The 15,578-nt window shown below is 55.2% G+C and overlaps 1 protein-coding gene across 1 annotated transcript; it reads left to right on the top strand.

The window, feature by feature from the left end:
• Nucleotides 1-12,003: 12,003 nt before the first annotated feature.
• MNX1 (motor neuron and pancreas homeobox 1) lies at nt 12,004-15,327 on the top strand. The gene is made up of 3 exons (XM_030010054.1): nt 12,004-12,628; nt 14,709-14,869; nt 14,986-15,327. Exons 1-3 carry the CDS (start codon nt 12,004-12,006, stop codon nt 15,325-15,327), a joined length of 1,128 nt encoding a protein of 375 aa, XP_029865914.1.
• Nucleotides 15,328-15,578: the final 251 nt, after the last annotated feature.

Consider the following 15,578-nt stretch of genomic DNA (forward strand, 5'->3'; position numbering starts at 1 on the left):
ATTGTGTGTAGGTGTGTGTTTGCTCAGCACCAAACACGGCAGGGCTTGATCCACCACGGGAGCTCCCAGGCCTGGTGGAGCTGCTCCTGCTCCTGACAGAGTTTGTAATGGAGAAGCCTGTTGATTTCTTTTAATGAGAGAGTAATTTCTGTTCATATTGGCTGGTCTAAATGTACGTATCACAGTATCATCCTCATTTTGCAGCACTTATTCCACATAGACCTGACATGATAACAATGTCCACTTAATCTTGCATGGAAATTTCCTTTCAGCGTCCACTGGTCTGCACTGATTTATGCGGACACTGCTTTCTTGTGTCACTGTGAACTGCTTGCTCTCCATAGATTTTCTGTGTCATTGATTTGCCATCATCTCCACAATCCAATACAATTTTCCTCCACTTGCATTTGATATTCTCATGTTGACACCAAAGACCTGCATCACTAATATTGTATTAACATCATTCTGACATGGGAACAAACCCTCACGCTAATAACATTTACAGATGATAACTCACCATAATGCAGTTACCAGTAATTTGCTTCCAGAGGATTCAGTCTTTGGACTTGACATCCAGACATCCTCTTCAAAGCGTTTCTGTTGATCATACCCTGCAATGCAACTTCCTCTCTAAATGAGTAATAGTAACTGCAATACCGATAATTTGATAGATTGGATTTTCAAAGACCTTTGCGAGCAAATACTTAATTCTCACAACAACCTAGGCGAGAAATAAACTTCCCATTCCATATAAGAATAAGCCGGAGAGTTTTTTAAGTTTGCTTTATGAAAAAACAGTAGACGATCCTTGGAGTAAGCAATAGCCTAAGGGCTATGTCAGTTTTGTGGGAGACCCACAGTCCGTCCGCTCCTCTACCTGACCCAGACAGGCTCCAGATGGCTGCCCTGACCTGTTAGCCGTTCCCCGTTCAAGGATCTCATTTTTTGTTACAGCTAGAAATTCTGGCTCAGACCCTAGAAATCTCTCTCAAAAAGATTTAATCAGTACTGATATGTTCCCATGAAAAGTTTCAGTTCCAATAAATCAGCATTTTCCAAGAAAAAAACATCTGCTTGGAAAACTCCCAGCCCACTCACATCTCTGCTATCAGCTACAGAAAGTCAATATTATTCTCCATCATCAGGACCGCCTCTACACTCCAATTTTTAAGAAAGAGAAACTGAGGTCTCAATAAAAGATATGATTTTTTTCAAAAGTGCCCGAATGATTGAAGACCCCAGCAATTTCATAGGACGCCTATTCCAAAGTCACTTGTAAGCTTTTGAAAATCCCACCCAAATCTATCATTCTGAAGTCTGTTTGATTTTTAAAGTCTGGGGTTAAAAAACACAGCAAAAGCTAAACAAAAGCTTATTCGAGACCACACAGCAAGATCATACTGTCCACCCTGTGAAGGGAAGAGAAAGTTTGGAACACTCTTCCAGCCGAGGTGTGGGTAGGGCAGCAAATCCAGGCTCTTTGCGAGCCGGGCTGGTGAAGGCAGCTCTTTTTTCCCCTTAACAGCCATATAGGTCACGCGGGCACAGTTACACTCCTTTACCAAAATAATCTGAACTGCCCAAAGCCACAGCAGGGCCCCTGCCAAAAGGAGACGTTGGGGCCATTACCCGCAGGTGCATTTTAGCAAACTTCACTGAGAAGGTTCCTCCAAGCTCAGCCAGCAGAATCTGTGGATGAAACCAGTCCTCTGTATATTGTCCGTTAGCAGAAGACCTGAAGTAGCCCAGTACTAACTTCCAGTAGCAAACCTGACATACTCATAGCCAACTGAGAAATTTTGGGGGAAACAAAAGGATTTCCTGAGTTGCCCACAGCCCCTGTTCTCCTTGCTGAACCAATCTATTCAGCAGAGAGCTTTAGGAAAGCTCAGTATTAAATTGTCATTTTGTCAATAAAATGTCATTTCATCAATAGTACATCCGGGTGGCCAAATGTTTCTGCATAATTAATTCCACTGATGCATTAAGGAATGTTATACACAATATTAATCAAAAAGTACTGTCAATATAAGAACCATATATAAACCCAGCTAAGAAAACTACAAACCTGTTTGAAAGCTAAGCTCTTTTTTCCAAGATGATCCTTCAATCTAAGGAGATGTGGATTCTGCTATCGAAAATGCCATTAAGAAAATAGCATGATGGTCCATGGAAATATATTATTTAATTCCCCAAACTGTTTCCTTATCAGCAGGGCTTTACTGGGATCCAAACTTAAGTTGTACCATCTGATACACAGAGATCACTGAGACCAGAGCCTTAAAGGAAGCAGGATTTGTGGTTCTTGGGAAATTCCACAATTTTGACATTTGGGTTTGTTCTGGATAAAAATAAATTGCAAAATGTTAAGAAACTTTCTGAGAAACTACGGCTTTGAAAATACGCTGTCAAGTCAAGTAAAAGCATTTTCTGGCAGTTTGGCTTGAAACGCTTTGCCGTGTAAAATTTTTACGAAGTCAATTCCGTAATGAAAATGAGAGTATTTAACCCTAGGGCTGCCAGAAATTCCTCCATGAGCAATTGCTGAGGGCAGCGGCAGCCGATCACGCAGGGTATTGACCACCGCTGACCTCTCCCTCTCGAGACTGACGTCCTCCTTGCGTGGCACTCTCCAGACGCTGCCTCCCGCTTCCCCGCTACCCCTCCCCAAGCCTGCACCGCTTGGACCCCTTGCCCATCCTCATCCTCCCCATCCCTCCTCGCCTCCCACCGCCCTCTCTTTTCTCCCAGCCTTAGCATCTCTGGCTCCGGGCCCCCCCCCCCCCCCCCGGCTCCAGCCTCGGTCACATCCAGCTCTGGATTTCCCTGCAAGCCCTCGTTGCAGGTGCGGTACCCACGATGCTGGGTGAGCATCACTCACCCGGCTCCCTGCCTCCACCCGCTCCTTCCTCGGCCCGTTTCCCTCGCCGCGGTTGGGTCTGACACCTCGCTCCTCCGGTACCGGCTGCTGCGGCCCACGGGAGGCAGAAAAACCAACGACGGGGAAGGAAATCCTGCTCAGATCCCGACCAGGGTTATCTCCGGAGCAAAGACAGTCCCTGGGAAACGCGGCGAAGGAGGCTGCGTAGCCCACAGAGGAGCCGCTTTCGAAAGTTTTATGATTTGGCCAAAGGCTGGGTTTGTGGGATCGATGACAGGAGGTGTGCCCTGTGCCAGGGGGGCCTGATCCGCACCAGCTGCGGCCGTAAATCACGGCTCAACGGGTGTGCGTACACCCTCGCTGGAAAGACTTTAAGCCGGGCAAAACAATGACATTATTGCTTAACCTGGGTCCTGGAAACGGCTGAGCCATTTTTGCTGACTTAAAAAAACAAAAGGCAGGCAGGTATTTTAGCTCAGGAATTTCAGCCCACATTGATCAAATGTGGTGAAATTAAAAGCAAGTAAAAACAAGCCTTAGAAGGGGTATTTTAGGCATATTTATTTACAGACAAAATCAGCAGCTCTGCCAGCAGCAGCAATAATTCAGGCAGGGAAAATACAGTATCGCTTAGAGAGATACTATAGTACAAGGCTCAAGGGAACAATGCAGCAGCATCTAACCGTGTTGAATTTTATATGGACAATATACCTGAATATTTTCAGAAAATTTTCAATCACTTTATTTGCATGAATCATTCTACCACGTAACTATCTCCACTGTAATCAGCAGAGCTGCGTGAGCAAAGCAAATTAGTTCTGCTCTTAAAATTAAGCATTTTATTCTGAAGTTAATAATATGAACTTTAAATGATTTTCTAGCCTTCTATAAACAAGATCATGTCCTGGAAATTTTCTTCAGAGATGTTATTAATTCCATTACCTCCTTGTAATTATTTCCTATCCTTAACATGGGAAAATTGATGCTACAAAGTGTTATCTGTCCCCAGAAAATTATAGGTGCCACAACAAGTTGCCACGTTCTGCACAGATAAGCCAGGAAAGCAAAGAAACCGCTTAGATTGATCTATTTTATTTGTGTTTGATATTTTCAGTGTGTCTGCATTTTAAATGTATTTTAATGTAAAGGTTAATGGAGTTTTAATAAAGGGCAGATGGCTACTCTAATTGCAGAACACCCGCATACTCTTTTAAAAACCTCTTTAGCTGGCTAGACAGATATTAATAATTCTGAATGCCATTAGAAAAAGCAGAGGTTTGAATCAAATGATTCTTCAAAGTTGAATTTATTATTAAACCAAAACTGCAATCATTGCATACATTTTGCAAAGAAAAATTGTATTATCAATATATTTCCCATCAAGTGATCCTGTGAACTCTCCGTTATCTATTATCTATAGCTAAATTATATATACTAAAGCACCCAATGTTTTACTTCCTATTATATATTGTTTTTTATCCAGATGTCAACTTTCAGCCTTTTTTTTTTTTTTAATTCTCTAAACATTTAGCTAGTCATGCAGTCTCCTCCCTGCTTCACTAATTTGATCTTTTTTTGCAAGAGCGGGATTCCTGGGTCACATAGCATTACACATGCACATCGCAATCCCTGGTATGTGTCTTAAAAAAGAAGAAAAAAAGGAAATAAAAAGCATGAGCTATTTTGTACTAGGCCCTGTGCCAAGCAGAGCCTCCTGCCTCCAGAAAATACAGTGAAAGCAAACTGTATCTATGAATATCTTCAGAGCAGCCAGTTCACTGGGAGTGGAAGGTGGCCAAATGCTACGCGGGAATGAAGAAGCCACAGGTACAAATCCTGTGGGGTTTTATCACCCAAATAATTTGATTCTTTGAGCATTTGGAGTCAGGCACTTCAAAGTCCCGATTAAATCCTCGGGAGCTCTGTTGTGAAGCCGAAGTCACAGCAGAATAACCGTGTAACACCTGAAATAATTTAAACTGGACAGCAATTTTCTGCTTTGGAAATAATTTCTATAACCTCTTCCTGCCCCCACTGCAGACCCTTCCGCACAAGCCCATGTACACCATAACCATCACCATCACCCTCTGAAATTAGCAGTTACATTAACAAGGTTTTGAAATATTGGCTGGAATGCGGTTTGAGGCTCTACAATGGAAGAGAAGTAAGTTTTATATCATTTTATGAATGGACATTAATCAATGCTAAATCACAATGAGAGTCTTATGGAATCACATATTACAATCTCCTAAATCGCAGGAGGAACTTGCCGTGATTAATGTTACTACAATGACATTTGATACAATTAAGAGTGGGAGCGGTTCACGTTTAGGTTTTACCGCATTGGGTGCTTTTTCTGAGCCCACATTGGATGGGAGGGACCTTTGGAGCCCAGGCCAGGAAACAATAGCATTTGTCACATTATTAATCTGCCCTTATGATTCATCTTTTATCCTTCCTGACGTTTATGTCCTTCCTCTGACATGCACACTGGAGGCCCAAACAGTCCCCAGAGCTGAACAGCATGAAGGTGAAGGAGAGGCTTCATGTGCCTCTTGGAGAGGTGGCAAGTATCCCACTCCCCACCCACATGGATCTGGTATTTCTCCAAATAATTCCTCTAAACCCGATTGCAAGAAGCCTTGCCTGGTTGGAGAGGGTCCCATGGAGGCAGTGCTGGAGCCTGAGCCTGGGACCACCTGAATCTCGAAAGCTCCAGGCAGCCTCCAAGATCTACAGACCCGAGGTCCTCCTGGGGCACTCCGGCTTGGAGGGACCAGTGACACCAGGTGAGTTGGGGACAGCAAAGCGCAACTCTGCCTGCTACAGGGGTGACTGTGCGCCCAGCTTTTCTCTGCCCAAGCCCACAGCTATCAGGGAGAAGTTCAGCATCACCCCAGACACGGGTGGGAGGCAACTTCTCTGTCCCAGGTGTTTAAGCACAAGTCAGTGAAGGGCCACCCAGAAAGCCCGTCGGGATGAAGGACGTCCCAGCTACCTGCGCACGGACACGGCATCTGAGACACGTGGCCCCCAAGCCCTCACGTGCTGGGGGGTAGGATGGGGTGGGCTGGACCGGGGAGGAGGCACCAGCTGAGGGATGATGAACTGGGAGACCTGGGGAGTTTGGGTCCATCTGCACCACGGGGGAGCCCCGGGTTGGAAGGGGGAGCAGAGCATGTCCCCCACCCCCCCACACTGTCACAGCCCAGCCACGCTCGCCTGTCCCCCTCCGTGCTTCTGCCAGCCCCTTCCCTGGAACCAACCTGCTCCTGGGGGGCTGGCTTCTCCCTTAGCCTTGTGCATGTTCAGGTGTCCCCCCCATGAGCTTGTGGGGTCCCCCCCCATGCCTGACAGCCTGGGGACCGAGCCAGCCCACCTCACGGAGCCTGAAGGTGGGACTGCGAGGAGTCTGTGGCTGCTCTGGGAGGGGGGCTTCACCGGGGGCAGGATGATCCGTGCTGCCCACCCTGTCTTTTAGGGCAGCTCTCGGGGGTCTTTCCTACAGGAGAGAGGGGAGCAGAGAAGGTGAAAGAGCACCGGGCCCCCCCATCTGCTTCTGATACAGGAGGGACACGCATGTCCCCCTCCATCCCCAGCACATCCCTGGCACAGTGCTTTGGGGGGGCCCCGCAGACCACCCCAGCCAGGAGGGGGCTGGTTATTTAATACCCCATTAGGTGTACTTAATATATATTTAATACCTCGTTATTCCCTCTCTAGTCCCCCGGACAGGCTCCCGGACAGGCTCCCGTCCAGGACAGGCAGTGGGGGGGGGTGGGGGTCCCCCTGCGCAGCCCCTCGCCCCTTTCCCCTGCGATGCCGCCCGCCTGCTGTGCAGGGTGGGGTTTGCGGGGGGAGCCCCAAAGGCGTTTCGCAGCCCCCGGGGCTATAGTGGGAAACCAATCCCTCAGCTTTTCCCCCCAAACCGCCCGGTTCGTCCTTAACGGCCCGTTTCTCGGCAGCGCCGGCGGAAGGAGCGGCGCAAGCCCATTTTCAGAAACCTGCGCTGCGCGCAGCCACCGCGGCCGCGTTTGCGCGGAGGGGCAGCGGCGCGGGCGGTCCCGAGCGCGTAAAATTCCCGCGGTGTTTCCAAATGATGCATTTAGCCAGATGTTGAAGACGTATGAGAGAAGAGTAGTTAAAACCCACATTATATAGTTCTGCCTAGTCTAAAATTGCACGCGCTGACCCATATATTTTAAACTGTAAACGGACTCCAGTCATTTAAAATATTGCAACGTCGATAGGACTAATTAATTGGAAATAAGAAACGAAAGAATACAATTAAACGAGGAGAGAATCATTTTCTAATTTAATAGCGGGACATTTATAAAGATCACAAGCTAAAAGGCATCGAATGATCCTATCGACGGAGTGTTAAATCAGCGCAGCTGGAGGGGGGGCCACGGCCCCGGCCGGCCTCCTCCGGGACGCCGTTGACACCCCGGCCCCCGCGGAGAGCCGCGCTCCGGCCCGCACCCGCGCAATCTCCGCGCGGGGCAGCGCTCGGCGGCGGAGCGGCAGCTTCCCCCGTCTGCGCGGTGCCCTCAAATACGGTGATATTTTATTAGCCCCCATTTCCTAACAATAATTTATTGCGATAAAACAGACACCCGAGGTCCTCTTAAATTGTCTTTTCATAATGAATAAATTTAAACTGGCTAATTAATATATAAACTAACCCAATTTGTCAGCTTGATTTGTATTTTAGTTAATTGTGAAAGTAATTACCACACGGGCAAATTAACAGCTTTCTGGAAATGACCAAGGCAGGGTTTTTATTTCCTTCCTGGGTGAAGAAAATTCATTTTTCCCAGCTCTTGATGTGATGAATAAAAGTCATAAATCTGGGTGATTGGTGCAGGCAGAGTCTAAATGGCTTCATATTTCATTTTAGGTTTAATAGAAATATTCATGCTCTGTTTTAATGAAATTAAATTGAAGGGGGGTGGACTGAGTGGCTGTCGGTCGGGGCTTAAAGGGGCAGCGCACATTTGGTGGGTTTTTTGTTGTTTTCTCGTGGAGGAGCAAAAACTGTCAAGCTTTCGTTACGCCAGACAAGCCGCGCCTGATGCGGGGATCGCGGCGGTAGTAGAAATGAATTTAAAATTTTTGCTTGACGTTCTCTGAAGACAGAGAATGTCTAACGAGAGGCAAAACTTTGGAAGACGGTTTGTAGGGGGAGGGGAAAAAAAAAAAAAGCAAGAAAAAGAGGCAAAAAAATATCCCGGCCTTCTAATGCGGGGACAGCTTTTTCCCCGAATGCGGGGCGTTGGGATGAAGAAAGGGTTTTGGCAGCCCGTTTGCACACTGGCCCTTCTCTCCAGGACTGACAACTTGGAGGGCGTGAAATCCCCTTTTCCCTCGGAGGGACGTGCGGAGGCGGTCGCCCCCGAGCACCCAGCAAGGACAGGGTGCTGATGGGGACCCAACCGCATCTATTACCTGCCCGGAGCTCTCCCAGCATCCCCGACTCCTTTCCCGGGCGAAAGAAAAAAGTTTGACAACGCCTAGACGTTTTCCCAGTACCTGAGGCTGGTTATGCCAGCCCGAGGAGCCGGAGGGGCTCGTTTTCTCCCCAAAAGAGTCGGTCCCGTCCCCCGCTCCCCGCCTGGGGCCAGCCAGCCCCCCCGGCCCGGGAGCCGCCCGCAGCCGGAGCCGCTCCGTAATGGATCTGATCTGTGACTTGTTGATTTCCCCTGAGCAAATAAGGCTTTGATGCAGTCCCGGCGAGAGTGGTTAGCTGATGAATTGACAAAAACTAATCAGCTTTATTGGGAAACAGGTTAAGGGCAGCAGAGTGTCAATAATTCTCCGCCTGACCCCCTCATCCATTAAGAGAGGCAGGCTGATTAGACCGAGAAGACCCTGTGCTTTTTGCACTGAAATTGCTTTCATAAACTCACCATTATTAGCAGTCAATGCAAGCGGCTAATTTAGAGGAGACATCCCGAGGATGTCACATTTATCAGGGAGGTTTATGTATCATTATCTCATTTACAGAATGTCGCAGTGTAATATGTGTTTTTGGCAATAACGCTGGCCCCGCGCCTGCGGTTTGTAACGGCTTTGGAGAGACCGGCCGGCCTGGGGAGACCGGGCTGGGGGGCTTTAATTCAGAGAACCGAAACACACACGCAGACACACCCCCCCCCCTCCTCCCACGGCGGGGCTCCGGCCGCTCCGCCGTTCCCACCGCAGCCCGGGGTTTGCCCCACGCCGTCCCCTGCGTGTACAGCCCCGGCTTTTCAAAAGGCGAGATAGGCATCTGTTTGCCCACGGCCGGGGTGGGGGGGAGCGGGGGCTCTGCTGAAAGGGGACCACCCGGAGGTGTCGGGGCAGCGCGGTCCTTGCGCTATCTCCGCCGAGATAACCGCGCATTGTTGGCTCCCGGGCAATAGACTGGATCAACACAGGTGCGGGAACCACGGGGAGTTCAGCCGGCCCGGATAGCCTGCGGAACCTGGGGGGGGGGGGGCAGACACACGGAACGGAGCCGGGGAGGGTGAAGAAAAAATAATAATAATAAAAAGGAATAAAAATTAAAAAAAAAAAAAGAAGGGGGGGGAATGGTACTCGATTAAAAAAAAAAAAAAAAAGGTCAGAAAATCGAAATCCTTCTCCAAGCACTAAATATTGCCCCCCGGGAGGGAGGGCAGCCTGGGAGCGACCAGGAGGGTCAAGGCGGGGCCCCGGGCTGTGGCCCCCACCCAGGGTGCTGCCGCGGGGGGCTGATGGAGGAGCCCGGCGGCGGCTGTGCCGCTCGGGGCCGGCTCGCTGCTGAGCTGAAGCTTGCGGGTCGCTCGGGGGGGTTTCTCCACACGTCCATCAGCCAAGCGATGCCTCCGTGCGGCACCGGGCCGGGAGGAGCGGGGTGCCCGGACGGGGCGACAGGCCTGAGCCCGCCCCGGGGGGCGGTGATGGAGCGGGGCGAGGGGCGATACGGCCCCGGTCCCCCCGCCAAAGACGGCCGCACCTTCCGCCCCATCACCGCCTGGAGAAACCTTCACCGCACCGGCCACCCCTCGTCCGCCGGCCGCTGTGAGCCGCGCGTCCCTCCCGGCCACGGCCACGCGTCCCCACCCGTGTCCTGAGGGCTCACGTCCCTCCGCTTACACGGGCTGATTCCCCCTGCGGCTCCGCTCCCTCCTTCCCCAAACCGCTCCGAGAAGGGGCGGCACACCGGTACCTCACACCGGTCTCCGTACGTGCGGAACAACCCGCGCCCGGGACGCGCCCGCGCAGCCCCGGCCCCACCGGCCCGGGGGCATCGGGGCTTGGCACCGGCTCTGCCCGGGGCCGCCCGGCCGGTGACGGCCGCGTCCCCGTTTCCAGCGGGCTGGAGCATCCCCCCTTGACCGGGGGGATGCATCGAAGGGAGGTGACCCTCAGCCCTGCCGGGGGCCGGGGTGCAGGGAAGGAGGAGGCGAGTCCCGGTCCAATATCCCCCCCCACTGCCGCCTCCGGAGTCGGCCGTGGGGACAAGACCCTGTCCAGGCCACTCGCTGCCGTGGGATTGCCCCGCGCGTGGGGCCCGAAGTGGCGTTCAAGGGGAAACGTGGGCCCGGCTGGGGGCCCTCCCCGGCCCCTCGGAGCCCGCCGATGGCCCGGCAAAACCGGTTTCCCCCTCTCCTTCCCGCGGATCCCCGGGGAAGTGGGGTGCGTGGGTCCCTTCTGCACCTGCGGGGCACGTCCCCGGGCTCCCCCGCAGCGTGTGCGGGCCGGCCCCGGCTGCGCGTCGTGCGGGGAGCAGCGGTTGTTTGGGTGTGGGTACATCTGCTCTGCCCCTACCCGTGTGCTTGCGTGGGGCACGGCTGTGCGCGGGTGTTGCCTGTGTGCGTGAGGTTCCGCCGTGCCACGCGTGCCCATCTGCCGTGGGCGGTCGTGCTTGGCCTCTACGGGTGCGTCTGTGTGTCTGCTGTGCGAATGTGTCCGGAGGCTCCAACGTGGGAGGTCAAGGAGGAAAAAAAAAAAAAAAAAAATCAGTGCAGGAGAGAAGGGGAATATCGGGGCACAGAGCAAAGGGTGCGTGTGAGCGAGTGTCTGCGTGTGTGTGTGTGTGTGTGCGCACACCCCGCAGAGGTGCTCTGGGCCTTCTGCCCACGGAGCAGTGGGGAGAAGGGCGCTAGGAGCAAAGTTGTCGGGTATTTTGTTGCTTGTGTCGAACTCCGCTTCTCTTTTTCCCTCTCTTCCCTTCTTTTCCCCTTTTCCTCCCCCCCCTTTTTCATTGCTCTTAATTTTCCCTACCCCAGGGGCATGGGCCGGGGGGGGGGGGGGGGGGCAGCGCATCCTTATCCCGGTGGCACCGGCAGCCCCGGGGGCCCAGCCCAGCCGCCCCCCGGGGGCGAAGCGGCCCCTCCCGGGAAGGGGGGGAGCGTGTTTCCCGTGGCAGCGCTCCGTGCCGCGGCCTGACCTTCCGTTCACACCGCCTTTGCGGGGGTCCCCGCCGCCCCCCCCCCCCCCCGGGGAAACGGGACCCTGGTGAAGGAGTGACCCCTCGCCCCCCTCTTTCCCTTTTCTGTTCGGGCCTGTTTGCGTTAGATAAGCAGGTCTAATAACACTGTTGACAACACCGGGGCTTGGTGGCAGGCTTGACTCCCTGACCCACAGGTGTTTATTCTTTCCGACTCGTTAAAAAGCGGTCGGCGGCGCGTTTATGGCAAATATTTGCCGTGCGCAGGAATGGTGGAACGCTGTCATTGAATACAGGCCGGGACCCACGCCGGCCGGCCCAGCCAGGCCAGCCCCGCGGCCGGGCGGGCTCTCCCCGCGGAGGGGAGCCGGTTCTCCGCCCGCACGCCGGGCTCTCCCCTCCCGTTAAACCCGCGGCCCGGAGTCCCCGGGTGTGTGTGTGGGGGGGGGGGAGAACGGAGGGGAGGGGGGGGGCGGAGTGGAAGGGGGCGGGCCGCCCCCCGCTCCGCCGTGACAGGTGGGCGGCGGGGCCAATGGCGGGCGAGGCCGCAGCGGCGCCGGCCCAATGGGAGCCGCCTGCGGCCCTTGAAGGGGCGCGCCGCGGAGCGGGGCCGCACTGCCGCCCGCCGCCGCCGCCGGGAGACGCGGCCGGCCCGGGGCCGCCCGACGCGCCGCGGTTCCCCCCGCCCCAGCCCGCCAGCGCTCCCATGGAAAAATCCAAAAATTTCCGCATCGACGCGCTGCTGGCTGTCGACCCCCCCAAGGCGGTGGTGGCGGCGGCGGGGCAGAGCGCGCCGCTGGCCCTGGTCACCTCGCTGGGCGGCAGCGGCAGTAGCAGCAGCGGGAGCGGCAGCCCCCCGTCCTCGTCCTCCTCCTCCTCGTCCTCCTCCTCGTCCTCTTCCTCCTCCTCCGAGCATCCCGCCGGCGGCCCCGCCGACTGCCTGCGCACCGACAGCCCCTCTCCGCCTCGCCTCCTGGCCGCCCACTGCGCCCTGGTCCCCAAACCCGGCTTTCTGCCCGCTACCGGCGCCGGCGCCCACCCGCATCACCACGCCTCGGCGGCCGGCATGGCCCTGGGACTGCACCCCGCGGCGCCCGGCGGGCCGGGCATGCCGGCGCAGGCGGCCCTCTACGGGCATCCCGTGTACGGGTACTCGGCGCTGGGCGGGCAGCACCCGGCCCTCTCCTACTCCTACTCGCAAGTGCAGGGAGCGCACCCCTCGCACCCCGCCGCCGACCCCATCAAGCTCAGCGCCGGCACCTTCCAGCTGGACCAGTGGCTGCGGGCCTCCACCGCCGGCATGATCCTGCCCAAGATGCCCGACTTCAACTGTGAGTATTTGCCTCCCGCCGGCCCCTGTCCCGGGGCGGGGGGGGGACACACACACCCCTTACCGGGAGCCGTCTCCTGCCTGGAGAGATGAACCCCCCCCTCCCTCCCCCCGCGTGGGTAGGCTGCGGCTTTAAACCGCAGGCGACTTTTTTTTTTTTTTTTTTTTTTTTAATTTAAGTTTGATTAGAAGGAGGAGGCGGCGATCGGCAATGGGATGCGTGGGTCGCCTCGCCATGCCCGGCCCTTGGGGAGCCCCGAAAAGCCCGTTTTTTCACGGCAGGTTAAATAGGAAGGTGGGAAATCGCTTCCTGCCGTTGCAAACGCCCTTTCCCGCCGTCCGCGGGGTGCAAAAGCCGCCGGGGAGGGGAGACGGGGGGGGGGGGGGGCAAGGCAGGGGGCAGGAGCCCTCGGGGTCTCCCCCCCCAAAAACCCCGTCTCGATGTACCCCCTCAAAAGCGGGCTGGCAGGTCCCATCACTCAGCCACCGTTCTTGATTTTATTTCCCTTTTCTCGGATACGGGCTTATCGTAATTATGGCAGGCTCCTCTGGGCAAACGGGTGTAGTGAGGATCTGGGCTTAGCCAAAAATTCGGGGTTCCGCGTTCCCTGGGGATAACGAATAGACATGAAATAAATAAGAGTCGGAAGGGTTTAGGTCTGGGACCGGGGAAGGCTGAAAATGCTGCATTAAACCAGACAATCCCGAAGTCCCAGCGAAGGCGCGTTGCTGAGCACTAGGCCTCACGGCGATGGGGACCTTGCGTGCATCTGTTTTAGGCACAGATCATTTTCGGAGGTGTGAGCTCTCTGTGGGAATGGCCGATTTAACAATACCGGAGGTGTAGTTTTACGAAAATCATGCCAGGAAAAGAATTGCGATTTTTTTTTTTTTTTCTTCCCCTTCTCATACTCTGCACACACGTTCGCAGACAAAAAAGTCCATTGTTTTCTCTCGAATTGGTGTTGCTTAGACTGGAACATTCAGGAAGAAAAAAAAAATAATTAGGAGAGCTGTCAGAGCCCTGCCTCTCAAACAAGGTGCAGGGGGGGAATAAATAACTGGAGAGAAACGAGAATGGAGCCTCGGAAAATCGCACCGCAGTGAGAAAATCTCCTCGGCGCTGCCGCCCGGGAGCGGACACTGGCCTTTTCTCTCTCTGGCCGCTTTAGCGAGCCGCCTCCAAACGCGGCTGGGGTGCGAGAGCCACCCCTTCGTATTTTTTTTTTTATTATTATTATTTATTTTTTCTAAACCAAATAAGCCAAAGCGCCAAAATACTTTGAGAAATGGGCAGTAGCGCTGCCGCGTCGCATCCCCGCGGGTGTCCGGGCCCCGCAAAGGGACTCGGTGTCCCCCTCGGCGCCCTCCCCCTTGCCCATCGCCGGGTCTTGATTTTTTTTTTTTTAATATACAATCCTTGATATTAATTATGATTTCTGAACGCGGAAAACACGCCGGTTTTTTTTTTTAGTTGTTGTTGTGTTTTTTTCCCCTGCAAAGACGATTTCCCAGCCCTCGCTGCCGATTTACGCCCTGACGGGTGGCCGGTGCCCGGCGCTGCCGGCCTGCGGAGCGGTGCGGAGCTGGTCCCGGCCCCGGCCCCGGCCCGCCGGAGGCGTTCCCGCCTGCAATCCCGTTAATTAAACGGGTATGGACGGGTTGGGAGTGCGGCAGGTTTAACTAAAGCATTAAATGGAGCAAATTGCTGCTCCCCGGAGAGCCCGGTACCCCTTCGCCGCGATCCTTGGCTCCGTTTTATTGTCTCGCGTTTGTTAGGCTCTTGGGAAATCAAGAGACATATTTTTTCTTTATTTAAAAGATTTAATTTAATTTTTTTTTTTTGGTCCGTGGGGGGGATCCCCTGACACTGCGCAAGCCGAGAAGCCCCGGAGCAGGGGTGGAGGGGGCTGGAGGAGATCCCTCCCTCGGTCCGTGCTCCGGTGGATAACCGTCCATCCTCGCTTCAATCTCCCCCCGCAGCCCCACAGTCTTTCCCCCCTTCCCACCCCGATCCCGGGGGATGCCCGGCCGCGGCGGGGCGGCTCCGGGCTCACCCCGCCGCTCCTCTCCTTTCCCAGCCCAGGCGCAGTCCAACCTGCTGGGGAAGTGCCGCCGGCCCCGCACGGCCTTCACCAGCCAGCAGCTGCTGGAACTGGAGCACCAGTTCAAGCTCAACAAGTATCTCTCCCGGCCCAAGCGCTTCGAGGTGGCCACGTCGCTGATGCTTACCGAGACGCAGGTGAGTCCTCCTCCCCCCCACGACCCCGCGGGAGAGAGGGGCAGACGGGGGGGATGCTGCCGTCGGGGGGCGGTGGGATGAGGTGGTGTGTGTGTGTCCCCCCCCGTCTCCCCCAGGTGAAGATTTGGTTCCAGAACCGGCGCATGAAGTGGAAGCGCAGCAAGAAGGCGAAGGAGCAGGCGGCACAGGAGGCTGAGAAGCAGAAGGGGGGCGGCGGGGAGGACAAGGGGGATGAGGACCTGCTGCTGCCCGCCCCGGAGAAGAGCAGCGGGAGGAGGATGCGGGAACTGCCCGACAGCGAGCCCGAGGACGAGGACGACGAAGAGGAGGAAGAGGAGGCGGCGGCGGCGGCGGCGGCCGGGCGATGCTGCCCTTACCACTCCTCCGACTGCTCCGAGGCGGACGAGGAGGACACGCAGCCCCGGGGCCGGCACGGAGCCCCGGTGCAGCCCCAGTGAGCCCCCCCCCGCACGTCCCGCTCCCTCCAGCCGCGGGCTCTGCCCGTCCTGCCGGGGGGGGGAGCCCCACCGCTCTTGGTGGGCACCGGCCCCGCTCCCCCCCCCCCCCCCTCCCCGTGTTCCGATTTCTCCCTGCTTGGAGGGGGACGGAGAAGAGGAGCCTCCGCATGCCGGGCGGGGAAGAGGATTTACGGTGAATACAGTGTTATTATTGACTGAAAAATCAGACAAAACTTGAGCCCCCTCTCCCC

The sequence above is a fragment of the Aquila chrysaetos genome, chromosome 3, assembly GCF_900496995.4.
Source record: "Aquila chrysaetos chrysaetos chromosome 3, bAquChr1.4, whole genome shotgun sequence".
In the NCBI taxonomy this organism is placed as follows: Eukaryota; Metazoa; Chordata; class Aves; order Accipitriformes; family Accipitridae; genus Aquila; species Aquila chrysaetos.

Coding starts and splice junctions, on each gene's coding strand:
- MNX1 (XM_030010054.1), top strand. CDS start 12,004: ATGGAAAAATCCAAAAATTTCCGCATCGACGCGCTGCTGGCTGTCGAC. Junction 12,629..14,708: donor CAAGATGCCCGACTTCAACT/GTGAGTATTTGC, acceptor CTCCTTTCCCAG/CCCAGGCGCAGTCCAACCTG. Junction 14,870..14,985: donor TGATGCTTACCGAGACGCAG/GTGAGTCCTCCT, acceptor CGTCTCCCCCAG/GTGAAGATTTGGTTCCAGAA.